Source organism: Rhizophagus irregularis, chromosome 21, assembly GCF_026210795.1.
Source record: "Rhizophagus irregularis chromosome 21, complete sequence".
Lineage (NCBI taxonomy): Eukaryota > Fungi > Glomeromycota > Glomeromycetes > Glomerales > Glomeraceae > Rhizophagus > Rhizophagus irregularis.
This window is the reverse complement of record NC_089449.1, coordinates 1,671,790-1,697,862: the sequence shown is the minus strand read 5'-3', so window position 1 is coordinate 1,697,862 and position 26,073 is coordinate 1,671,790. Positions and strand designations below refer to the sequence as shown.

Below are 26,073 nucleotides of genomic sequence, written 5' to 3'. Positions count from 1 at the left end.
GTTTGAACTATAAAGTAAGACCCTTACCAATAAAGAATAAAATGTAGAAATTACAGTAAGTATGTTTAGGAAATTCGCATTTTCTGTTGGCAACAAGGTTTTTGATAATTGATTATAATGGTATAAACCGTCAAAAGTTAAATCCATGCTAAATATCTTGATTTTGTTTCCTATTGGATTTAAATCTAATTAGCTCGGCATTAAAACATCATAAAATTACAATAGTGATCGATAACTTACCATGAATCAATATTCCATATATTTCCAGACCGTCAACATAACCATAACTATTAATAATAAGGTCTAACGACTCTTTTGTGAATTCTGCCAACTTTACAATACCTTTGTTTATGGAAGTTGAATTACTCGGAGGTTTGATCTCGCCAAATAAAAATTCCATATTTACGTCATTTATCTTCGAGAGTACACGAAAATCGGGCTTCCTCCCGTGATTATTCCCATTTAGTATTCGTCTTTCTTTCGAACTTTCGGACTCTCCATTTGCCCTTTGTTCTGATAACAAAAAATATGAGCATAGATTGATATACTGTACACAATGTGAAAGTGGGGGTTTAAGGACTGAAGGTCCAGCCCCCAGCTGAAACAATGTGTGTGTGGGTCACAGAACGTTAAAAACAATATCGATTTTTCTTATTATATTAGAAGAGCTTCTATCAGCTCTAGAATCTTAATTTTGATATTATATTTCTTAATTCTGTGTGGCTTTTCCAACCTCAGGAAGCATATTGATTTTTCTTATTATATTAGAAGAGCTTCTTTTTGCTCTAGAATCTTAATTTCTATATCATTTTTTCGGTTATATTTATTAAGTCTAACAAAATAATGTATATCAGGAATTGATTCTGCGCGATTTTCCTCATTAAATTGCATATTAATTACTTAAGTCTAACCAAAATAAGTCTAACGGTCCTTATTACCCCATAAATAAGTCTAACGAAAAAATAAGTCTAACGAAAATAAGTCTAACGGTCCTTATTACCTCATAAATAAGTCTAACGTTTTTTCTTAAGTCTAACGAGATTTTTGTCCCAACTTTTCCTCAATCAAGAACAGGTTTAATGCAGGCTAGCGCATCAATTAGCATATTTATTAATAAGTCTGACGAAAAAAATAAGTCTAACGAGATTTTTGTTCCAACTTTTTCTCAATCAAGAACGGGTTTAATGCAGGTTAGCGCATCAATTAGCATATTTAATAAATAAGTCTAACGAAAATAAGTCTAACAAAAAATCATGTGTCTTTTTAAATCTAACGAACTTTTCTATATACAAGAATGCCTTCTATACAAGCTAGCTCATTAAATAGCATAATTGCTAAATAAATCTAACGAGATTTTTGTCCCAACTTTTCCAAAGCTGAGAACAGGTTCAGTGGAGTCTAGATAACCGAATAGCAAATCAGCTTCTGAAAAATAAGTCTGTCCGCCTTGCCGGGAATTTATTAATCTAACGAAAAAATATATATCAGGAATTGGCTTCGTACAGGCTAACTCCTTATCTAATACATTATTTATTTGTCTAATGTTTCTGCCCTGCTGGGGAATTTATAAGTCTAACGAAAAAATCACATATCAGTAAATAATTCTGGCAAGCTAGAGCACATAAAAATCATGATCTAAATAAATCTAACGAGAATACATTACATTCCTATTATACCCTTAGTATATTCCAGGTTTAAAGCTTTAGTCCGCAATCTGTCATAGTACTGGGTAATATAATAGCCTCTGATATGTAACGGGCATCGGCCACAAGAAGAAGCGGTAGGCTTCCCGCAGTCAGAGCATGGTATCCGTTTTTTTGATTTTCTATGAAATCGGCAACCTTCTGGGCGAATGCAAGGGTTATTACAAGCCTTTCCAGTATTGCAGAGAAATGGGCAGGAATATTCAGCGATCATCCTATTTTTTATCACTAATTTTCGAAAGATTAATTAATAATTAGTTAATGCTTCAGTTTCCCTTGATCGATCTGTGGGTAGCTAAAACCATTTTGGCAAGCCTGCAAATACCGCCTTAGGTGACAACTATATAATCGGAAATTGAAAAGAATAGGAAATAATTAATTAAAGAAAAAATTTTATAAGCAAGTAATAGCGCGACGGTTAGAATTAACTAATATACCAAATGTCTGATGCTTACCCAGAATATATAGAAGAATTTAGTATAGAGATAGCTGATTTCGATCCGATTGGTCCTACTGCCTATATACCTTTGCCAGAAACTTTGCCGAAACGTAATAATGGAATTATAAATATTCAAAATAATGATGACTGGTGTTTCGGGTGGAGTGTTCTAGGAGCTTTGCATCCAGTTAAAGTTCATCCAGAAAGAAATCCGAATCGGCTATATGGAGATTTCGTGGAGGAACTTAATATGGAAGACATCCCAATTCCAGTACCAGTCTCAACACCAGTTTATGAAAAGTTTGAAGAAAATAACCCTGAAATCAGTCTATGTGTCTATAAATGGCACAACCAAAACAAATGTCTTAACTTTCGCTATGTTACAGAAAGAAGAGGAGATGAATACAAGCAAATAAATCTTCTAGTAATTACAGAAGATGATAGAAGCCATTACTGTATTATCAAAGATTTACATAAGCTAGTATACAATCATAGCAAACATAAAGGGCGAAAATACCTCTGCCGTTATTGTCTTCATGTATACTCTTCAGAGATAAGATACAATGAACATTTGCCAAAATGCAAGGATCTAAATAATGCCCCTCAGCGCCCGCAAATGCCGGTGAAGAATAGGAGTGTCAAAGCTTTCTATAATCATAAATACATGCAACCAAATCCATATCGCATTTTCTGGGATCTAGAAATGTTAACCGAAAAGTTAGCCCCCGAAGAGAAGGCGAAGTTAACCCATACCGAAAGATTACAGATGCACAAGCCGTGTGGCTATTGTTATGTAGTTGTTCGTATGGATAGTTCACTTAACTATGAGATTATGAGTCATGATCTATACAGAGGTCCAGATGCACTTGAAAGATTCGTTACAAAAATCGAGGAGGAGCAGGCAAACATACAGGAGGACTTATCCGCGCCGGCTGAAATGATAATGGCACCAGGAGATCTGAAAACGTACAATGAAGCGACAGAATGCTGGATTTGCAAGGGACCTTTTTTAAAACTAGCACCAGAGGTGGTACAAAAGCTCGAAGAAGCAAAGCATAATTTATTAGAAATCAAAGAATGGGAAACATGTATGGAAAAAGAACATCCAAAAAAGAAAGAGGCACAGAAGGAATATAGCAAAGCTTTAAGTGGGATCAATCAAAAAGTAAAAGATCACGACCATATAAGTGGAAAGTTCCGAGGTCCAGCTCATGATGTCTGCAATAAAAAGTTGCGGATAGGATCTTTTGAGACGAAAGTGCCTCTCATCTGCCATAATTTCCGTGGGTATGATTCCCATCCGCTTATGAAAGTTGTGAGCAAGTTCACGGCTGATAAGCTAAATTGCATTCCAGAAAATATTGGAAAATATAAGGCCATGGATGTAGGTCAACTCCAATTTCTAGATAGTTTTCAGCATATGGCAATGGGTTTAGATAACTTAGTAGCATGTCTAGGAGAAAACCCAGAAAAGTTCCCCCTAAGTGTTAAGCATTTCACAGAGAAAGGCTACTCAATAGATAAGATTAAGCTTCTTTTTCGAAAGGGCGTTTTCCCATATGACTGGACAAATGCATGGGAAAAATTCGACAGAACAAGCCTCCCGCCTAGAAAGGATTTCTATTCGCTTCTCAGTCAGCAAAATATCAGTAAGGAGAACTATGAACACGTTCAAAAAGTATGGCAGACATTTGAGATGAAAAGTTTCGGAGAATACCATGATCTTTATCTTGAGACAGATGTACTGTTACTTGCCGATGTGTTCATGAATTATACTATTATGTGTTTGCAAGATGATGGTTTAGACCCCTCTCATTACGTCTCAGCACCTGGAATGTTCAATGATTCTTTATACAAGAGTAGTGGAGCTGAACTCAAGCTTATGACGGATATGGATGAGTATCTGATGGTTGAGAAAGGTATTCGAGGTGGTATGACAATGGCAAGTCACCGATATGCCAAAGCTAATAATCCGAAATGTCCAGATTACGATTCTAGTAAACCTACAACTTAGATATTATATGAGGATATGAATGCTTTATATTCAGGTGCAATGACACAATATATGCCAACAGAGATCATAGGCAAGGTAGGTTCAGAAGAGGTACCAGATATTCAAACTATTGCGCCTGATGCAGAAATAGGCTATATGCTTGAAGTAGACTTAGAAGTTCCGGCGCACTTACATAACTTCTTTGCAGACTACCCTCTGGCACCAGAAAAGCAAATAGTACCTGAAAACTGGTTAAGTCCGTATAATGAAAGATTAGTACATGATAAAGCAGTTGGGGTGGAAAATATACAACAGGTGAAAAGCTCATCCAAACCCTTTATCCCAAAAAGAACTACGTGGTCCATTATCGTGCACTCCAGCTATATATGAAATTTGGGGTAAAGGTTACAAAGATCCACGGCGCTCTCAAATTCCAGCAGTCTTCATGGATGAAAGAATATATTGAGGAAAATATTCGTAAACGCAAAATAGCAAAAGCCAATGGAGATGAGTTCGGGGTAATGTATTATAAGCTAAAAAATAATGCAGTATTCGGTAAACAGATGGAGAATGTCCGTAAACATATGAGAGTAGAGCTACTCCGAACAGAAGAGGATAAAAAAATCAGGCGCCTAGCAAGTTCACCATTATTTGTAGGCTTTAAAGCATTCGAAGGGGGCATCACAGCAGTCCACATGTTAAAAGGAACAGTAACTCTAAATAAACCAATTTATGTGGGGCAGGCAATTCTCGACATTAGCAAGGCCATGATGTATAACTTTTGGTATGGTTACATAAAGCCTCGCTATGGAGATAAAGCCGTCTACTTTATACAGATACAGACTCGCTTATCATGTGGATAGAAACTGAGGATATCTATAAAGATCGAGCAGAAAGACCAGACATTTTCGATCTTAACTATTCAGGAGACTTATTTCTAATGAAGGATGAGACAAAAGGGAATCCAATAGGTGAATCAGTATGTTTAAAGCCAAAGATGTATTCAGTCCTTCCAGCAGGCCATGATCCTAAAACTCCTGAAACAGATGCAGATTTTGAGAAAGAGTTAGAAGAGGAAGAATTTAGAAAATCTCAAGGTGTAAAGTATTGGGAGAAAAAGCATGGCATCCAGAAGGCTAAGGGTGTTAAGAAATGCGTGGTCAAAAGGGAGTTTCGACATGACAAGTTCCTAGAATGTCTTAGGAATAAGAAATTAACCCGACATGATATGTATGGTCTCCGTAGTTATGATCATCAAATATATCTGGAGAGAGTAAATAAAATCAGGTTAAATCCATATGATAACAAGCGCTGGATCTTACTTGATGGAATTCGAACTCTCCCATATGGTCATTGGCGAATTGGACTATATAAACGCCTGGTGGCATCCAAAATAGCTCCTAAGGAAGCAGAAGAAAGGGCTATGAAAGTTAGACTTCGTGTCAAGGAATAGATGCTTTATAACAAATATTTTTTCCGGGTAAAAAATTATCAAAGAATATAATTTTATTAATTAAAGTTTTTCTATCATTATAGTAGAAACAATACAGACATGGTTGATCATAAGGATATAGAACTTGCGCAAATCAAAGTCATAAAAACTGCATTGCGAAAGGGGAAAAAATATGATAATCTTGCAAAAAATTATGGAGAATATCTAAAGAAATTACGAGCTGAAAAGAATCCGAATGACTATATTAAGACAGTTGCAATCAAGATGTTCCCTAGCGAAGAGGCATACAATTTAAGGCTAGAAAATTATCGAAGTAGGTATGCAGACAAAGATTTGTGTGCCAGCCTAGAGGAATTATATGAGCTTTATTATCATATAGCTAAAGAGGAGAATCGTGAAAGATCAGATGAAGAAATAGAACAAAATCTTTCAGGAAAGATGTCAATCTAACTGTCTTCTGGCAAAGCTTTTTATAAGCTAGACTAGTGAATGGTGAATATATACAGGGAAGACAAGTTACAGCATTAACATGAATATTATATATTTTTTTCTGGTATATGAGCAAGCGGATAGGGAAGCCACTTGCATACATTAATATTATTTTTTCAATTAAGGATATAGGCTCCTATAACAAAGTATGGGGTTTACTATCAAATTACACAATATGGAAAGTTTAGATGATATTATAGAAGATGCGAATAAAAATATTAAAAAGGTGTTTCTAGCAGGGGTTGCACCTGAATTTCGACAAGAAGCATATATAATTGGTCTTAAATTAACATTGGATAGATTGGCACAGGAGCTAGAGTTTGCGCAAAAAGATGATTGTTCTTCAAAGCCAGCCAGTCCGGAGCGGTGATCATTCCGTGCTATAGCTAATTTATTTTTTCGATTAAAGATACAACATATAATACAGACTATTTAGCCAGAGGCGCTTCGCATGACGCATTTAACCATCTTTTATTTACTAGAACTATTAGAACCGATTTTACATTTTTTATTGATAGATAAATCTCTCTACCCCGCTCTATTTGTTTCCCGATTGTGGTACAGATGCGGTGCTACCATTTTATGGAGACGCATTGAGCTAAAGGGAGGGGAAGCAGAAAATCGAACTCGATTAGAAAGATTTTTAAAAATAGTACCCGGAGGAGGAAGAAAGCCAGTTTATAGCTCAAAACTAACTCATCTTAAAATAACACGCTACCCTTCACTTTCAAATAAAAAAATCAAAGGCATTGTACATACTTTCCAAAATATAATTCATTTAGATTTCGAAGAAAGTACAGACTGTATTGGTAAAACTCTAAAGCTAATAGCGAAATCATATCCAAATTTGGAGTATCTTAATATATCTGCTTTACGTTTAAGATTTAAATCAGAAAATGATATAGGTTTATCTGCAATTGCAAATTCATGCCATAGATTAGAATATCTAAATATCTCTAATCGCACAGAATTTTCTGAAATATCAATTTGTAATGTTATTCGCTCTTGCCCGAGCGCTCCAGCATCTTGACCTTAGCTTTTGTAAAATTAGCAATATAACTATCGAAGAAATTGCCAGATCATGTCTTAATTTAAAATATCTTAATTTGAGGGGGTGTTATAAAATTAGTAAAGAAGCCGTAGATCAGCTGGTTTCCTCGCTTAGTCCAAATATCAATATCGAGAATTTTGTGGATACTATAACGCCTCCTGATCTCATTGGGGTGGTTAGAAATCATCTTACACATAACAATGTTGCTAGTAGACAGATTTTAGCTCAGAGCCTTCAGAGCCTTTTAGACCTAAGTATGCGAGATAATTTGCAGTGGTATTCTGATCCAGGGTTGGCTAGATCAACAGTCCTGAGCAATGATACAGTGGTTATATTTGAAGATCTATGTGCTGATCATTAGCTCAGAAGACTTAGCACAGATTTCTGCGCAATGATGTAATAGCTGATCACCAGACAGGGCCTGTGCGACATATTAATTTTCGCATATATATCAAAAAAAACATATTAACCTTTATTTTTTCCTGAACAATCATGAGAAAAATGTGAAAGGAGGTCTACATGCAACACAGGACCTATGGCAAGCCGAGTTGGACATAATTATCAGACATTGTGTGATAAAATATCAAGCATGGCTTGACAAAATGTCACCCTGTGTCTGACATTTTACCTGTTTATGCTTGATTTTCATCTGTCCCGTGCTTGATATTTATCTGTATGTGCTTGATATTTTTATCTGTTCATGCTTGATGTTTATCTATCACGTGCTTGATATTTTTATCTGTTCATGCTTGATGTTTATCTGTACGTGCTTGATGTTTTATCTGTACGTGCTTGATGTTTTATCTGTACGTGCTTGATGTTTATCTGTACGTGCTTGATATTTATCTGTACGTGCTTGATGGTTTTATCTGTACGTGCTTGATGTTTTTATCTGACCATGCTTGACATTTTTTTCCGTCCGTGCTTTATATTTTTATCCATTTGTGCTTGATATTTTTGTCCGTCTGTGCTTGATGTTTTTGTCCAACTGTATTTGATTTAATCCAACTATGCTCAATAATTTTATCTTTGTCAAAAATTAGTTTCTTTGTCAGCACAGGGTTGATATTTTGTTGGTCACATGTTTTAAGTTTAGCGTAGTTTTAAAAAATTTTTTTTTTTTTTATTGGCTTTTTTTTATAAACAAATTTTGTAGAGAATTTTTATTTTTAATATAGGCAAAGGCTTAGTTTGATAGAATTTCTTTGGGAATTTTTTTAATAAGATTTTTTTTGATAAAAAATTTCGTTAGAAAATTTTTTTCATTGATAGGAACATTTCTGAGTTTTTTTTTTGATGATAATTTCGTTAAAAACTTTTATTTGATAGAAATTTTATTGGAGAATTTTTTTTTTGATAAGATTTTTTTTTTGATATGTACAGTCGGGTCCGAAAGTGACGCCCGATTTTGTACGGTATTACAATACACAAAATTTACATTATTTATACCCCCTTTTTTTTATTTTTAAATGTTTTTCTCACAATTTCATAACCTAATAAACGCGTTGCAAAGTTAAAAAAATAATGTCACATAGAACTGAGTTAACTTCTCAAGATAAAGGAAAAATACTAGCATATATGGAGAATTTTAACCCTGCACAAATAGCAAGAAAAATGGGTCATGATTCCACCACAATAAGAAGAATTATTGACAGATACAAGAAGACAGGAAAACTGAAAATTTACCTAGATCGGGGCGTCCACCTGCTCTCAATAATAATGAGAAAAATGCACTCATAAACAAAGTTACACAAGATCGACGCGAACCTTTACATGAAGTCATTAATACATTAGATTTAAATTGCAGCCTTACAACTGCTAAAAGAGCATTACATAGTGTTGGAATTTATTCCCATGTTGCTGCAAAAAAACCCTTTATCTCAGAAAAGCATGCATTAGCTCGTATTAGTTGGTGTGAGAAATATAAAGAAAAAACAGCTTATGATTGGGCACAAATTATTTTCTCAGATGAATCAAGTGTTGAGATTGGCAAGCAGTCACGACAAATAAGAGTTTAGAGACACACAGGGGAAAGGTTTAACACTGAATGCTTGACACCTATCTTTAAAAGTGGTCGAAAATCAGTCATGGTTTGGGGATGTTTTGCAGGAGGGATAAAAGGGCCATTAATTTTTTGTGATGAAAATAAAGAAGGAAATGAAAAAATCAATTCAAATACTTACATTAGAATCCTAAATTCATATCTGTATCCATTTCAGCATACAGTTCATGAGTTAACAGGAAGGGCTGCAATTTTTCAACAGGATAATGCACCCATACATACCGCGAAAATAACCAAGGATTGGTTGAACTAGAATAAAATTGTGGTTATTGATTGGCCGGCAAATTCTCCCGATCTAAATCCAATAGAAAACATCTGGAAGCAGTTAAAGGACAATATCCAGAGTTGTAAAGTCTTTCCAAGAACTGTGGATGAACTTAAAGTTGCACTAAGTGAAGAATGGGAAAATTTGGATTGCTCCATTTTTGAAGAGGTTGTTGCTTCAATGCCACAAAGAATAAATGCAGTACTAGAAGCAAGGGAGGGTCAACACATTATTAACCATTTTTAGTAATTATTTTTTATGTGAATTTTAATGAAAATCAATAAAGTTTTGCCATTTTTGGCATTAATTTTAAATTGGGCGTCACTTTCGGACGTGACTGTACTTAACAATTTTTTTTGATAGGAGAGATTTTTTTTTTTGATAAAGAATTAATTGAGAATTTTTTTTTTTTTTGCAGAAAATTATTTGAAGAATTTTTTTTAATAGGGAAGATTTTTTTTTGATAGATAATTTCGTTACTAGAAAATTTTTTTAACAAGTGAGATTTTTTTTTGATAGAGAATTTCGTTAAGAATTTTTTTTTAATAGGAGGGAAGTTTTTTTTTGATAGAAATTCTTTTGAGAACTTTTTTTAATAGGTAAAGAATCTTTGAATTTTTTTTTTAATAGGAAAAATGTATTTTTTGATGGAAGATTTTCGTTAGAAATTTTTCTTAATCAAGTGATAGGAAACTAAAAGGAGAAATAGGACATGATGAGAGACGAAAAGGAGTGATGGGAGACGAAAAGAAGTGATTGGAGACAAAGAGGAGTGATGGGAGATAAAAAAAAAAGTGATGGGAAGATTAAGAGGAGTGATGGGAGACAAAAGGAAGTGATGAAAGACGAAGAGGAGTGATGGGAGATGAAAAGAAGTGATGGGTGATGAAGAGAAGTGATGGGTGACGAAGAGGAGTGATGGGAGATAAAAAGGAGTGATGGGAGACGAAAAGAAGTGATGGGAAGATTAAGAGGAGTGATAGGAGACGAAAAGAAGTGATGGGAAGATTAAGAGGAGTGATGGGAGACGAAAAGGAGTGATAGGAGACGAAAAGAAGTGATGGGAAGATTAAGAGGAGTGATAGGAGACGAAAGGGAGCGATGGGAGACAAAAAAGAGTGATAGGAGACGAAAAGGAGTGATAGGAGACGAAGAGGCGTGATGGGAGATGAAAAGAAGCAATGGGAGACGAAAAGGAGTGATGGGAGACGAAAAGGAGCGATGGAAGATTAAAAGAAGTTATGGGATGACGAAGAGGAGCAAAAATTTATTAAAATTGTAAAATTTAATAAAAAATTTCCAATAAATTTTCAATCAATTTTTTATAAAAAAAAAAGATTCCTAATGAAATTCTTTATTAAATAAAAAATTTCAAGCCAAAATTCTCAATACCCTTATTAAAAAAAAACTATTTTCAATAAAATTTTCTATTGAGACTTCTAACAAAATTCTCCATCAAAAAAATAAAAAAACTTTTTAACTAACAATTCTCTAATGAAATTCTCAATCAAAAAAAAAATATCCCTGATTAAGAAAAATTTCTAACGAAAATCTTCCATCAAAAAATACATTTTCCCTATTAAAAAAAAATTCAAAGATTCTTACCTATTTAAAAAAGTTCTCAAAAGAATTTCTATCAAAAAAAAAACTTCCCTCCTATTAAAAAAAAAATTCTAAAAAAAAAATTCTTTACCGAAATTTTCTATCAAAAAAAAAAATCTCCTGTTAAAAAAATTATTAACGAAATGATCTATCAAAAAAAAAAAATCTTACCTATTAAAAAGAAAATTCTATGTTGAAAATTTCTATCAAAAAAAAAAAAAAAATTCTCTAATAAAATTCTCCGTCAAAAATACTTTCACCTATTAAAAAAAATTCCAAAAGAATTCTTTATCAAGGAAAACTCCCTCAGTTCTATTAAAAAAAAATTCTTAACGAAATTCTCTATCAAAAAAAATCTCACTAGTTAAAAAAATTTTCTAGTAACGAAATTATCTATCAAAAAAAAATCTTCCCTATTAAAAAAATTCTTCAAATAATTTTCTACAAAAAAAAAAAAATTTTCAATTAATTCTCTATCAAAAAAAAAAAATCTCTCCTGTTAAAAAAAATTGTTCCAACAAATTAAGTACAGTGCGGTACCTCTATAATAGGTACCCCTTATATCTTGTGATCTAATGGTTAGAATTTTATAAAATTTTAAAATTAGATAACTTTTAAAAAGATAAATACATTAAGCAAATAAAAAAATTTTCTCAATTTTTTTTGCTGACATAATACAAAATCACATGACTTAAAATAAATTTGATTGGATAATGCAATACCTAATGTTAATTAGAATTATGCATAATTTTTTATATATAATTTATTATTCATTATAATTATTTAAAGTAATTTGATTAAGTATATTATCAGGAACTTTTCTATAGGATTTATATTTTTTTTAGCAAGTTTTCCTGTGATTTCTTTTTGAGAAATAGATATAATATAATTTGTAATAAATAAAAACTACCAAAATTTTTTTTAAATTTTTTTTCAAAATTTTTTTAACAAAGCATGGGTAAGTTTATAAGCTAAAATGATTTATTTGAATAAGCACTATCAAATGATTATTTTTTTTTTATGTTACACAAAAATCGCTTATTCTCGAATTTTTCCTATCATAATAAATTACCCGAACTTCAAACTTATGTAGCACTAGCAAAATTTATTATTTTTTAATCTAACCCGATAAGTTTAAAAGCTCTTGATATGCTTTATTAAAATTATTGGTTAGAATTTTAAAATATTATTTTTTGCTAATGTGACATCTTTTTGAAAATGTCACATTATGACTATAAAATTGGGTTGGTTATAGAGGTACCGCACTGTATATGTCAAAAAAAAATCTTATTAAAAAAAAATTCTCCAATAAAATTTCTATCAAATAAAAGTTTTTAACGAAATTATTATCATCAAAAAAAAAAAAAACTCAGAAATGTCCCTATCAATGAAAAAAATTTTCTAACGAAATTTTTTATCAAAAACAATCTTATTAAAAATTCCCAAAGAAATTCTACTAAACAAAGCCTTTGCCTATATTAAAAATAAAAATTCTCTACAAAATTTGTTTATAAAAAAAAGCCAATAAAAAAAAAAATTTTTTTTAAAACTACGCTAAACTTAAAAACATGTGACCAATAAAATATCAACCCTGTGCTGACAAAAAAACTAATTTTTGACAAAGATAAAATTATCGAGTATAGTTGGATTAAATCAAACACAGTTGGACAAAAACATCAAGCACAGTACGGACAAAAATATCAAGCACAGATGGATAAAAACATAAAGCACGGACGGATAAAAATGTCAAGCATGGTCGGATAAAACCATCAAGCACGTACAGATAAAACCATCAAGCACGTACAGATAAATATCAAGCACGTACAGATAAACATCAAGCACGTACAGATAGAACATCAAGCACATACAGATAAAACATCAAGCACATACAGATAAACATCAAGCATGAACAGATAAACATCAAGCATAAACAGATAAAAATATCAAGCACGTGATAGATAAACATCAAGCATGAACAGATAAAAATATCAAACACGTACAGATAAATAAATATCAAGCACGGACAGATGAAGATATCAACGGAAGCAGGTAAAATATAAAATACGGTGTAACATTTGTCAATCCAATGGCCACGTGAATTTTTCACCCGCCCAATGCCTGATAGTTTAGTCCAGCTCGGCTTGCCATAAGGACTAACTCTAAAAGTAAATAGTGCTGACAAAAGCATATGTTATGAAAGGCTAGTGGAGTCGCAATTCCGAGATCAGCAGGCGTAAAGCCAACTATGTCTCTCTGGTAGATCTCCATGTGAAAAGGTAAGAGGATTCCGTTTACATGTGCTTTCATAGAGCTCTTGGCATCATACGACAATGCTAATCACGCCTCATACCTCCTTAACTTCGGCTTGGCGCTCTTTTTCCAGCAAGATATAAAGCATGTAGGAGTATGTGGAAGTTCAGCCAACTTTCCGCAAAAAAATTTAAGGTGCGTATGTGATAGAAGTTATGTATGGGAGCGAAGTGCGACATAAAAAATACTCACTATGGGCTCTTAAATTTAGGAAATTCGCTACACAATGACCGATAACAATGATAGGGATGGTATTGATATCACTCTCAATTGTCTTATCGTTCCCATAGGGAACCTCTTCGATCTTCCAAGCAACCAAGTAGATCAAGCAATTACAATCAACACAGGTCGAACGGTTGGCGGACTTGAAATTGCAATTCGTAACCGGTTAAACCAGTTAGGCCTGTTGGGGTACAATTTTCTAATCTTTCTCTAAGTATTCGTCAAATCCATCCCGGAACAGTTAGCGAAAGACCAATGAACTCTCAAGCCTATATTTCTGTTTTTTTTAATGATCAATTTCAACCTCGAGCGGGTCACTTCCATGTCACCGTATATTCTCCATAATTTTAGTGTCATGTAGCGCTATAGTCGCAATTTTTATGTATTGTAAGCCGGCTTCCGGCAACATTTTTATTTCATAAATAAAGTATTTTTATCGAACGTTATGAGAAACGGGTCACGTCTAATGATATGGGATGCGAACCCGATCACTATGTAATATCGGACTATAAATCTAACCAATCTAGCCTATATAAAAAAGCGTAGCACTATATCAGGTGATAAGTGAGAAGAGTCTTCACAGTTAGGAAGGCGCAGTGATTAGGCGTTCATTGCACCATGCAATTGCTAATCATACGGCAGGCTTGTGAAACAGAATAATTTCTCACATATAGTGCTCACTCAGTATTTTTTTTCACAAATAAAATTCTTTTTACTCTTGTCCTCATATACCGCACTTTGAGCCAATAACATTTCGCAAAAAATACTATATAAGTCGGAAATATGTCTATCACTTTATTCTGTCTCGTTAAAGGAAATACAACCGCGAACGCTTTCTCTGTTAAAATAAACGAGGGACGAGCCTATTAGTGAACTCAAGGACGCTATTAAGGCAAAAAAGTCACCAGAGTTCGACAATTTTCCTGCAGACAGGCTCAGGCTATGGAAAAAGGAAATTCCTAACGATCAGGACGATCTCTTAAGCAATCTCATTCTCAATGACGAACCCGAACTCCTTGCAACAAGAGAAATTGGAGACTACTGGACTGAGAAACCGCCTAAGAGGCATATCTATGTTATTGTAAAATTGCCCCGTAAGTGTCTGGAGTGTCTGGTATAGTCTAATTTTTCGTTATTTGCCCTTGTAATATTAACACGCATTCGTTTCCAGTTTTCAGCTTGGAAGAGGCGTTGTCATGTATTCCACCACCCATAACATATTCTCCGGACTGTACTAAATCGAAGACCACTACAAAGGTTAATGGTAACCCGCCGACAAGTGTACAACTATGGGGCGACTTTTTCGATAAAGTAAATCAATTCCGCTTCGACCAACAACCGATATTCGAGAGGCCACAATTTAACCAAGATATAGAGATAGTCAATGAAGAGGATGTTCGCGTTGCTATATCTATCAACATTTGTTTGATGTTAAATAAGCTTATGGAACCAGATTATAATTTTTCAAAACGTCCACCTAATTCTCCTGGCATACCGGATTTCACCTGTCATCTCGTGGGTTCATTGATCTTGGTGATCGAGGCAAAAAGAAAGTATGTTTTAGAGGATATGGGCGAACAGACATTTCCCGAGTTTTATCAGACGAGTAAAGGCAAGGATGTAATTCAGCAAATCTATAATTATATGGGAGGAAACGAGCTTAGATATGGCATTCTCACCACCTATGATAATCACTGGTTCCTACGTCGAGAGCATGCGAAACTCTGGATCTCAAAAACCCTTCCACTACAATCCAAATCTCCACCAGTTCTCAAGGCATATGCTTATCTAACTCGACAGGCGAAAGAGAATCCTGACTCTCCTAAACCTCAAGTACTACATCAGGAAATTATATAGTGCAAAAAGTTGCGCAAGTTTACACATCATAATATTTCGTAAGCTTCCAGACCCGCCGCAAGTTTGCGTAAGCGTAATATTTCGTAACTTTTTAAAATATTTCGAAATATTACGATATGCAAAGCTTCGTAATTTTACGATTTGTAATATTCCGTAATTTTGCGGTTCGCAATATTTCGTAATTTTACATAATATTTCGTAAGTTTTCAGACCCGCCGCAAGTTTGCGTAAGCGTAATATTTTGTAACTTTTTAAAATATTTCGAAATATTACTGTATGCAAGGCTTCGTATTTTACGATTCGTAATATTCCGTAATTTTACTGCGTAATACTTCGCAACTTTTTAAAATATTTCGAAATTCTATGATGCGTAATGTTCCATAATTTGACGATTCGTAATATTCTGTGATTTTACACAACTTAATATTTCGTAATATTTCAAAATATTTCGATAAATAATACTTCATTTTCTGTACTATAAGTTTATATAATGTATGTTTTATTAGATATAATCATAAAAAATTACAAGTATTTATTAATATATACAGAATACATAAAAGTAAAAAAGAGAAAGAGTAGAGTAACAATATTATTAGACGTAAAAAGAAGAGAAACAGCTATAGTAACGTTAGTATTAGATATAAAGATAAAAGAAATATTGTTATTATTGTTAGTATTAAGGTAAAAAGAGTTAAAGAAACAGTAAAAGGAGTAAAAGAAACATGGATATTATCGTTAGTATTAAAGTACAAGTAAAAAGAAATAAAGGAAACGTAGATAGTATTGTTAGTATTACGACATAAAGTAACAAAGAGGTAAAAAAAAATGCGTTAATATTAAAATAATTAGTATTAATAAATAAATATTTCTATACCTGCAAAGTAATTGAACAAAAGAATAAAGAAATAAAGAGAAAGGAAAAAATAAACATGTTGTTAGTATTGTTAGTATCGTTAGTATTAAAGTACAAGTAAAAAGGAATAAAGGAAACATGGATATTATTGTTAGTATTACGATACAAAATAACAAAGAGGTAAAAAAAAATGAAAATAATTAGTATTAATAAACAAATATTTCTATACCTGCAAAGCAATAAATTATGAAATATATGTAAATATATTGTATATAATTAAAGAAATAATAGAAAGAAGAGACAAAAAAATTAAAAATATTGAACAAAAGAATAAAGAAATAAGAAACAAAAATAAATAAGACAAAAACGCGTGCATGATTAAATGATTAAATGATTAAATCACATGCAAGGATCAGCCTAATTTGATTGGCCAGAAAATATGATATCGTAAAATTACGGAAATCCGCATTTTAAAAAATCACAGAAATTGTATATGCACAATTACTAAATATTATCCCCTCGTGATAAATTAAAAATTATCAACACAAACTCAACACAAATTTAACAAATTTAACGAAATTTGGCCAAAATTAACAAATTTTTACCAGAATTATCAACACAAATTGAACACAAATTGAACACAAATTTCAGCCACGATTTATTTATGTCACACCCGTGTTGTTAAGAATTAATAACCATTTTATTTATTAAAACTATATTAATTATGGTAAAAAAAATGCTATTACGTGTGATATATATAAAAAATAATATTTATTTTTTATGCAACCCATAATTCTCTAATAAACTATTTACATACCGACCTTCCTCCTCCGTGTTATAAGAGTCAATAGAAAGTATATCGTAAATCGACTGCTATACCATGCCGTTACACTCGTTGGACGTACCATCGTGCCGTCACGCATCGTCGTTAGTCGCACCATCGCGCCTACCATCGTTAGTCACATCATCATCAGCCGCACCTGCTCTATCGTCAGCTGCTCTATCACCACCATCGTCTACATCATTACCATCATGAGAATCATCGTCCGAATGTGTAAATTTATCCCTATTTTCCAACTTTTGCTAAAAATCAATAAATAAATAAATAAACTGTAATTCAAATAATTCACATTTTGCAAATTGTAAATTAAAAACTTACTAAGTTGTTGATTATCTTCGACTTCATTATACTTTCGCTCATTTGAATGTTTTGATTATTAGGATTTAAGTACGTTTCACATATGCTAATCGCATACGCTATTTGTGTTTTTGAGGGATTTTTATTTTCTTTTCGCAACTTATCGATTATCAGGCGACATATATGTCGTAGGTTGCCCATCTTTAACCTTTTTAAATAGGTTGTTGTAGTATCTTTTCACCTCCGCCTTACTCTTCCATTCCTGAATCTTTGACGGACTAGCCTGAGTGTTAATAGACGGTAATTTATGCCCAGTCGCTTCGAAAACAGAATACATAACGTCTTTAACTCTAGACGTGAACGTCCCTCGTATGCTTCTATGTTGTTGTACTAACTATTAAAAAAAAATGTTAGTATGAAATTTAATAAAATTCATAATTGCTTTAACTTACAGTCGGGGCAATTTTTTTTTCGAAAAAAATAATCCATTGATTTTTTTTGAACTGGCGCATAAATTCCGGATTTTCGTCTTTTAAATATTTTTCGGTAACGAGTTTGTACTCGTCTTGCGAAGGATAAACAAAATTTTCAAATAAAATTTTCGACACCTTCTTAACGAGCTCCTAATCAAACGAGGTTAGCATTTCAGGTTTACATTAAATAATATTCATCTTTATTACCTTTACATACTCCGGATCTATTGTATTATTATTATTTTTGTTATTATCGTTGAGCTTTTTTTCTATGCTCGAGAGACGGGTTTCGAGATTTTTTTGTCTGGTGATAAGAACTTCAAGCTTAGAAATTATCTGCGAATTGGTTCTTAATAGTTTTTCTATTGTTTTTTTATTAACTTTAACAATAAAATATAATTTAACTATATATTATATAATTTCTTTTATAAAGAATATGATACGTATTATGTCATATATACCAGTCAACATATCATCGCATATTATCCACTCCGCTTATAGCTTCGCTACCTCAGTACTACGTTTTGAAAATCTTTCATTATCGTCAATTCTTCGTTTCTCGCCACGCTTTGTAGCCATTATGATAATAAATTTGAAACGAAAATATGAGAAAAAAGGAGGAAATATATGAGAAAAAAGAGGAAATATATGAGAAAAAGGTGAACTAGAAAATTCGAAAAGGATGAGGAAAAAGGAGGAAATACATGAATCAGAAATTCAGAAAAAGGAGGCAAGCTGTCATAAGGTAATTTCCGCCATTCTATACTAAAAAAGAAAAAAAACTTGCGAAATATTGTGAAAAATGGATGAACTAATGCGAAATATTACGAAAAATGAATGTACTAATGCAAAAATTTTGCATCGTGATATTACGAAAAAATATTGTAACACTTTCATAAAGAGAACTTTAAAAAAAAACTCTCGTAAAAGCACATAGTACAATCGAAATATTAATCAAATCCAATTTATAAAAAAATAACATGTTACACATGTTGGGGCTTTTATGCATGGAAAAAAAAGTTGCAGCCAGTGAACTCATTTGGCTGATCAGATTGATAGTGATCTTGAGCGCTTATAACCTGATTATCGCATAAATTTGTGGCTGATCATCCGTCCATTATTGTAAAAGTGATTTGCCGTGTTAAGCCAATAAATTTGCGGCTGATTATCAGATGATTAGCCGATTGAATAAGCCATCCGAATTCTTACAGCCCGTTACAGCAAATTCAAAATATGCGAAACACTCAGCACTTTTGCTGTCAGATTCACTTGGCAGGTTGCCGGCAAATTGAAATAGTAAATAAAATAATAAACAATATTTATATGGACATCATAGACTTGTTACATTTATTTTTAGATTTGCCAACCCACGAACTCGGCAAGTTCCCGACAGCAAAATTGCTGAGTGTTTCGCATATTTTAAATTTTGCTATAATGCGTAAAATTGCGAATGATTCCGTGATATTAGCCACCAGATTCTTACAGCCAGTTCCATTCATTAATGCGTAAATTTGCGTAGTCGTGTCTATTCAAATAACTCAATCAATTGTAATCCATTCAATTAATTCATTAAATTTTTACAATGAATTTGCAATATAATTTTATTAGCACACATAATCTCATATAAATTAAATAGTGAATTGATACTTTTCATCAAATTTGACGCGTTAATTTAGTAACATGAGTTTCAAATGCCCCCTTTGTATGCGAATATTCAGTCAACGCTTTGCATATACTCAACACGCCCAAAAATGCTTAAAAAATGTAGAAGTAGAAGTAGAAGATGATGATGATAATAATGATAGTGAAAAATATAGCAGTGAAATGGATACAAGAAGTAATCTAAGTAGTGAATATGAAAATGATAAAGTTGAGGTAATTATGTTATTCCAGATTATTCTTTTTAAAGAAAAAGCTCAAATTATACTAACTCATTTTGGTTTATAATTTTAGGTGAATGATGATAATAATGTACAAAATATGTCATTTGACAGTATTGGAAGTGCAATATCAGAGATGAGCCTTGAAGATAGTAACTTTGAAAATATATTAGATTCATCTGAAGAGCCTGAAATTTTTGAAGAACCCAAAAATCTCAATACCGAAAACTTGCACAGAATTTCCTAATGATGCTTATAAAGATCTAATGTTATTAGTAACAAAATATAAAATAAACAATAAAGGTGGTAATGAAATAATACGTTTTTTTAATAAACATTCAAATCTTACAGAATCACCATTACCAAAAAATATCGAACAGGACGAGCATTTATGAATAATATGAAGTTTTCTAATTTAGAATTTAGTAAAGTTCTTATAACAAAACATAAAGATAAAGATTATTTTCTTTATTATCAAAACTTAATACAGTGCATCAAAAATATCTTAACTGTTCCTGACATAACACAAAATTTTGCGCTATCTTACGAAAACTATGAGGTAAATAGTAAATATTAGTTAATTCAATAATTTAAATAATATTTATTTTAATTTATTTATATTATTTTATAGTATAATAGAGAAAGTATTTACAGTGAACAAAACACTGGAAAATGGTGGAAAACTACGCAAGAATCCTTACCTACTGGTTCCAAATTATTATCAATTATTTTATATTCAGATGCAACAACTACAGATACATTAGGAAAAAGTCAATTGCATCCAATATATATTACATTAGGTAATATCCCAATATGGCGTCGTAATAAACAGGATGCAAAGCAACTTTTGGGATATTTACCAATTTTAGAAGCTGCAAATAAAGATCTGGTTCGTGATACCTTTCATAAATCTTTACGTCATTTACTAGAACCTATTATTTTATTAAAAGATGGTATAGACCTTTTTATAAATAATGAAAATACCTGGTTTTATCCTCGAGTTTCAACTATTATTGCAGATTGGCCGGAGGCCGCAAGTTTTGTTTAGTTTATAAATCCTCCAATTCAAACCTTCCATGTCACTCCTGTTTAGTTAAAAGGGAAAATCTTGCAAATATAGACTTATCGGTTAACGATGTAATACTAAGAACTCATGATGAAATGCGTAAACATTTTGAAAATGATACACAAAGATCTGTTTGCATAGAATCTGTACATAATTTTTTTTGGGATTTACCGTAAGTATGCAAAAGTAGAAATAATTATAATAACATATATAATTAATTATAAATATTTATATTATCAAGGAATATAAATATCTACTTGGCTACTGTTCCTGACAGAATGCATCATTTAGATTTAGGTTTATTTCGTTATCAAATTATCTTCACGTGCGATATCTTAAAATTGCAACATGTTAATGGTAATAAATTAGTTGAAGAAGTAGATCGCCGTCTAGCAGCAATCCCACGTTTTCCCGCCATTAAAATTTTTTCCAATGGACTGCAGTCAATTGCAAGATTAACTGCTAATGAATATCGAAGTTTGATGAAAGTCATGATATTTGTTATTGATAATTTATATGATGAAAATAACAATGAAGTAGATAATTTTGTAAATAATGATGATCTTACGAAATTGTACGAATATTGGAATGAAATGTATATTTTAAGTAGATATGAAGAATTTAGTGAAAGTGACTTGGAGAAATTTAATGTATGTATTAAAATTTTAGTAAAATTGAAAATTTAAATTAAATAAATTAAATTAACATTTAAGTTTTAGAATGCAATACATAGATGGGCCCGAATGTTTGTCAAGGCTTTTAAATTTGTTTCTCCTTCCAATTTGAAGTTACCTAAATTGCATTCATGGGTTTATCATATTATTGACTCAATACGATCTTATGGCGCAATAAATGGCTATACTACAGAAACTTACGAAAGTCTTCACAAATATTTCGTTAAAATACCCTACCGAATTAGCAATAAAAAAGATGTCGAACCTCAGATTTTACGAACTGTAAGTATTTGAAAATTTTATTTATTGTATATATTTATTATATAACTTAAGATGGAAATTAAATTAATAGATAAAACGTCAAGCAATATCTATTAGAATGTCTCAACATTCAGTGAATCTGGCAAAAACACCTCGCACTTGTAAATTTTCTGCAAGACTCTTTGAATTCTCTTTACAAGATGCAAATACATTTTTTAATGAAAAAAAGATTCCGTAGACAATAAAATGCAGACTGGTTTTGCTAGATTTATAAGTTGTCCTGGATTCATATCTAGATTTACTTGATGGTTTCACAATTATTGATGAAACCCGAATAAACATATACGGATCGGTAACACTGAAAATGGTGCCATAATGCGTGCCACTAACAGGTATCATAATAAAGTATGGTTTAGCGACATAGCTATTTCAATGGATTCTGAAGAATCAAATGATTATATATCAGACAAAGGACTTTGTTATGGACAGGTATTTTTCCAATTTATGTAATAATTTATTATAAAAGTATTAATAAATATTTATTATTTATAGGCCTTATTGTTAGCAGAAGTATTAACAGACCCACCGCTAAATCTCGCATTAATTCAATGGTACGATTTTAAATCTAAAAGGAACGCATATTTATATGGATGTCCTCACTTAAAATTGATAGAATTATATAACTTTGTAGCTATAGAGTCTATACGATGGTGCGTTCACATAGTACCCCGATTTGATAAACAAAATGAATATTTCGTAAATAAATATATTTTTTAGTCACTTGATATAGGAGTTTTGATTTATTTTAATAAAATTATATCCTTAAAAGAATTTATGGTCACGTTTTCCATATCATAAATAAAATGCAGATTTATTTATTTAATTATTAACAACACGGGCGTGACGTAAATAAATCGTGACTGAAATTTGTGTTCAATTTGTGTTGATAATTCTGGTAAAAAATTTGTTAATTTTGGCCAAATTTCGTTAAATTTGTTAAATTTGTGTTGAGTTTGTGTTGAATTTGTGTTGCGTAATTTTTTATTTATCACAAGGGGATGATATTTAGTAATTGCATGTACGACGTACAAGATTTTTTTTATGATTTTTTTAAGAAATGTACGCAAAATATTTAATCAGAATATAATTGTTTTATTTTTAAATATGATATATTGATGATTTTTTTTAAAAATTCAATAGAATGTGCTAATAATAAATTGTTTTATTTTTAAATATAATATATTGATATTTATATTTAAATAACCAAAACATGTACATGATTTTTAATTATTTTTAATTGAAATCAAACTAAGATTTTTTTTTAAAAAAAAATTAAAATAAATTAAGTGATTTATATCTATATTTAGAATCATGATATTTATATTTAGATAATCCATATCCGCATGAGATTTAATTAATATGTTTAATGATGAAAAGTCTAATAAATTAAATTTTAATTGAAACGAGAAATAAAATCAAACCAAAGAGGTATTGTTCAAATTTTATTTAAAGTGACATTTTACGACTTTCTTTCAAATTTTTACTCATCCCAAAATCAAATTATAAAAATAAAATCAAATCTAATAATGCCTCGCCAAACACGTCGTCGTTCCTATAACGTCCATTGGAACTGGGCTATGATGGACGAACTTGTCGACATACGCCGCGACAGAAACCGCGCCTACCATAATATTAATGGTAGAAGCCGCCATGATTTTTGGGACTCTGTTGCCAATAGGTTCATATGACTAATATCTATAATTTTCTTTAAGAAAGAATTTAAATTCAAATTAACCAATCCATTTAATTGAATCAGAATAAATAGAATATTTCGAACGAGGGTTTCCGGGCAACAGTGCAGCCAAAAGTGGAGGAACCTCGTCAGGGATTACCATGTAAGTAAATAAATAAAATTACATTCATTTAAATTAAATGTATTTACCGAATATTCAAACTGATTTTGATATTTAGAACTATGTCCTTTATTGTAATGGTACCCCTGATCGGCCTGGACGGCGGCTGTGGACGCGTACCGGCCAAAGATATTATCGCGAATTTAGAACGAGATTTTGGGAGAGGCCGGGTAATTATACTATAATAAAATTTTATAATTAATATTACATTCTATTTTACGTTCACATTTTAAATTTGATAAATTTGATCAATTTTAGATACGCGTGATGATCGTAGGAGAAGGAGAAACTTACCTACGTATCATAGAAGATAATTATTTTTATTTTTTTATTTATTAAGTGAGTAGCTAGGCCCAGTCCGTACCAAATATCGGCTGGAGACTCACGTTTTTTTTGGGCTGTGACTGATACTGACGTCCACGCCGTACAGCCTGGTACTATTTTATAAAATAGTAGCGAACAAGTATCAAATGTATATTTTTTTATTAAGTTATAATAAAAATTAGAATTTACTTTAATTTTTAACATAAAAATTGTAAATAATAAAAAATTCGTAAATAAAAATAAATTTGCTTTCCCAAACTTAAAAAAAAAGGTGTTTATATAAAAGAAAAGGTGTTTATATTATTTTTGATTATTCAATAGTATCACATGCCCCTTGTATACGTTCTACTGCATACGCAGTTTACAATCTTGTAAATTTTCGAAACGGAATATTACGCAGGTTTACAGTCTCGTAAATTTTCGAAATATTTCAACCGTAATATTACGCAGGTTTACAGTCTCGTAAATTTTCGAAATATTTCAACCGTAATATTACGCAGGTTTACAGTCTCGTAAATTTTCGAAATATTTTAACCGTAATATTACGCAGATTTACAGTTTCGTAAATTTTCGAAATATTTCAACCGTAATATTACGCAGGTTTACAGTCTCGTAAATTTTCGAAATATTTCAACCGTAATATTACGCAGGTTTACAGTTTCGTAAATTTTCGAAATATTTCAACCGTAATATTACGCAGGTTTACAGTTTCGTAAATTTGCAGAATATTTTGACCGTAATATTGCGTAAATCTTACGATATTGTAAACTTACGTAATATTTTAACCGTAATATCACATAAATCTTACGAAATTGTAAACTTACGTAATATTTTGAAATTTTTCGAAATATTATGCCATAAACTTTCATAAACTTACAAAATCGTAAACTTACGCAATTTTTCACGCTATAAAATTTCCTGATGTAGTGCCGGCTCAAGGGGATAATAATTCACGAACTCTTCGATCAAACTCAAAATCATCATCCAGCTCTTCATTAACTAATCAGGCTTCCAGCACCTTTTCAAATCAACAATCATCTTCTAACGTCCCAGTAAACCAGCAAAATCTTAGCTTCACGGACTTCAAGTTTAAGGGTATACTAGGTGAAGGACGAAGTGGTAAAACGCTCCTATGCGAGTTTCGTGGTAATATGATTGCTTTGAAGAGTGCAGACTTATCTAAGGCCCCATCGTATGTCCTGGAAGAAATGCAAAAAGAAGTCGAGATTTATAAAGACCTAGCCGATATTCAAGGCAAGTATATCCCAAAGCTGGTCTGTTATGGATATTATGGAGGAGGCATGAGCTTCGTTATCGGCTTAACCATTGTTGGCACTATGTTGAGCGACCAAAAAATTACGGAACAGCAAAAGTCAAGGGCTATTAAGGGATTAGAAGCAATCCACAAGCATGGTATCCTCCACAATGATATTCGGGAGGAAAATATCTTAATTAACGATAAAACTGCCTATACCTGATTGACTTCGGGATGGCAAGCCGGGAGGACACAAAAAAGAAGAGAAAGCTTTTTGAGGAGGAACAGCTCAAATTATCCCAATTGCTAGATAAATATATTGTGTAAGAATCTATTATTTCGCAAATTCCTGTATCGTAGTTTTCTGTAATCCTAGTTTCTTATAATTAATAATCATGTATTTTACAGACATTTCGTAAAGAAGGAGAGGCAAATTACCAAGTCACGTAAATGTAAGGTGGTTGGTTAGACTGTAGGATTAGACATTAGCATAGACGTCATGTATCACGGGCTACGTCCCGATCTTGTATTTATTTCAGCATGTATTAATAAAAAATTTTCTTGGCAAAAACCGTTCCTCGGGGAACGATCAAAATCACGTGAATTTTTTAAATATGAAAGTGAGCATGGATAATAAAGAAATGCCTTGTAATTGGTTATTAGTTGGAGAGACCCGTTTCTGTAAAAATTCGACATGAGAAAAATATTGTGCCTCCCATGCGTTCAAAATACGAAAGGGTGTAATAATCCCACAACCATGTAAAGGATGTGGTCGGGGCACTAAATCGAG

At 32.0% G+C, this 26,073-nt stretch overlaps 10 protein-coding genes across 10 annotated transcripts; 9 read left to right on the top strand and 1 right to left on the bottom strand.

The window, feature by feature from the left end:
- Nucleotides 1–2,143: 2,143 nt before the first annotated feature.
- Nucleotides 2,144–3,662, top strand: OCT59_013834 (uncharacterized protein; the record flags this gene model as incomplete). The annotated part of the gene is made up of 3 exons (XM_066141767.1): nucleotides 2,144–2,252; nucleotides 2,529–3,526; nucleotides 3,645–3,662. 3 exons carry the CDS (start codon nucleotides 2,144–2,146, stop codon nucleotides 3,660–3,662), a joined length of 1,125 nt encoding a protein of 374 aa, XP_066001868.1.
- A 1,413-nt stretch (nucleotides 3,663–5,075) lies between these two features.
- Nucleotides 5,076–5,588, top strand: OCT59_013833 (uncharacterized protein; the record flags this gene model as incomplete). Its single annotated transcript, XM_066141766.1, has 1 exon — nucleotides 5,076–5,588. One exon carries the CDS (start codon nucleotides 5,076–5,078, stop codon nucleotides 5,586–5,588), a length of 513 nt encoding a protein of 170 aa, XP_066001867.1.
- A 99-nt stretch (nucleotides 5,589–5,687) lies between these two features.
- On the top strand, nucleotides 5,688–6,038 carry OCT59_013832 (uncharacterized protein; the record flags this gene model as incomplete). Its single annotated transcript, XM_066141765.1, has 1 exon — nucleotides 5,688–6,038. One exon carries the CDS (start codon nucleotides 5,688–5,690, stop codon nucleotides 6,036–6,038), a length of 351 nt encoding a protein of 116 aa, XP_066001866.1.
- Nucleotides 6,039–6,225: 187 nt separating this feature from the next.
- Nucleotides 6,226–6,447, top strand: OCT59_013831 (uncharacterized protein; the record flags this gene model as incomplete). The annotated part of the gene is made up of 1 exon (XM_025328222.2): nucleotides 6,226–6,447. One exon carries the CDS (start codon nucleotides 6,226–6,228, stop codon nucleotides 6,445–6,447), a length of 222 nt encoding a protein of 73 aa, XP_025167553.2.
- Nucleotides 6,448–7,069: 622 nt separating this feature from the next.
- Nucleotides 7,070–7,489, top strand: OCT59_013830 (uncharacterized protein; the record flags this gene model as incomplete). The annotated part of the gene is made up of 1 exon (XM_066141764.1): nucleotides 7,070–7,489. The coding sequence occupies one exon, from the start codon at nucleotides 7,070–7,072 to the stop codon at nucleotides 7,487–7,489; it is 420 nt and encodes a 139-aa protein (XP_066001865.1).
- A 5,974-nt stretch (nucleotides 7,490–13,463) lies between these two features.
- Nucleotides 13,464–15,446, top strand: OCT59_013829 (uncharacterized protein; the record flags this gene model as incomplete). The annotated part of the gene is made up of 3 exons (XM_066141763.1): nucleotides 13,464–13,502; nucleotides 13,579–13,778; nucleotides 14,768–15,446. The coding sequence occupies 3 exons, from the start codon at nucleotides 13,464–13,466 to the stop codon at nucleotides 15,444–15,446; spliced, it is 918 nt and encodes a 305-aa protein (XP_066001864.1).
- A 1,768-nt stretch (nucleotides 15,447–17,214) lies between these two features.
- On the bottom strand, nucleotides 17,215–18,489 carry OCT59_013828 (uncharacterized protein; the record flags this gene model as incomplete). Its single annotated transcript, XM_066141762.1, has 5 exons — nucleotides 17,215–17,382; nucleotides 17,459–17,556; nucleotides 17,690–17,831; nucleotides 17,890–18,060; nucleotides 18,421–18,489. 5 exons carry the CDS (start codon nucleotides 18,487–18,489, stop codon nucleotides 17,215–17,217), a joined length of 648 nt encoding a protein of 215 aa, XP_066001863.1.
- Nucleotides 18,490–19,590: 1,101 nt separating this feature from the next.
- On the top strand, nucleotides 19,591–20,037 carry OCT59_013827 (uncharacterized protein; the record flags this gene model as incomplete). The annotated part of the gene is made up of 2 exons (XM_066141761.1): nucleotides 19,591–19,785; nucleotides 19,864–20,037. 2 exons carry the CDS (start codon nucleotides 19,591–19,593, stop codon nucleotides 20,035–20,037), a joined length of 369 nt encoding a protein of 122 aa, XP_066001862.1.
- A 2,129-nt stretch (nucleotides 20,038–22,166) lies between these two features.
- Nucleotides 22,167–22,600, top strand: OCT59_013826 (uncharacterized protein; the record flags this gene model as incomplete). The annotated part of the gene is made up of 3 exons (XM_066141758.1): nucleotides 22,167–22,280; nucleotides 22,344–22,501; nucleotides 22,582–22,600. The coding sequence occupies 3 exons, from the start codon at nucleotides 22,167–22,169 to the stop codon at nucleotides 22,598–22,600; spliced, it is 291 nt and encodes a 96-aa protein (XP_066001861.1).
- A 2,579-nt stretch (nucleotides 22,601–25,179) lies between these two features.
- Nucleotides 25,180–25,752, top strand: OCT59_013825 (uncharacterized protein; the record flags this gene model as incomplete). Its single annotated transcript, XM_066141757.1, has 3 exons — nucleotides 25,180–25,441; nucleotides 25,594–25,606; nucleotides 25,692–25,752. The coding sequence occupies 3 exons, from the start codon at nucleotides 25,180–25,182 to the stop codon at nucleotides 25,750–25,752; spliced, it is 336 nt and encodes a 111-aa protein (XP_066001860.1).
- Between the last annotated feature and the right edge of the window lie 321 nt (nucleotides 25,753–26,073).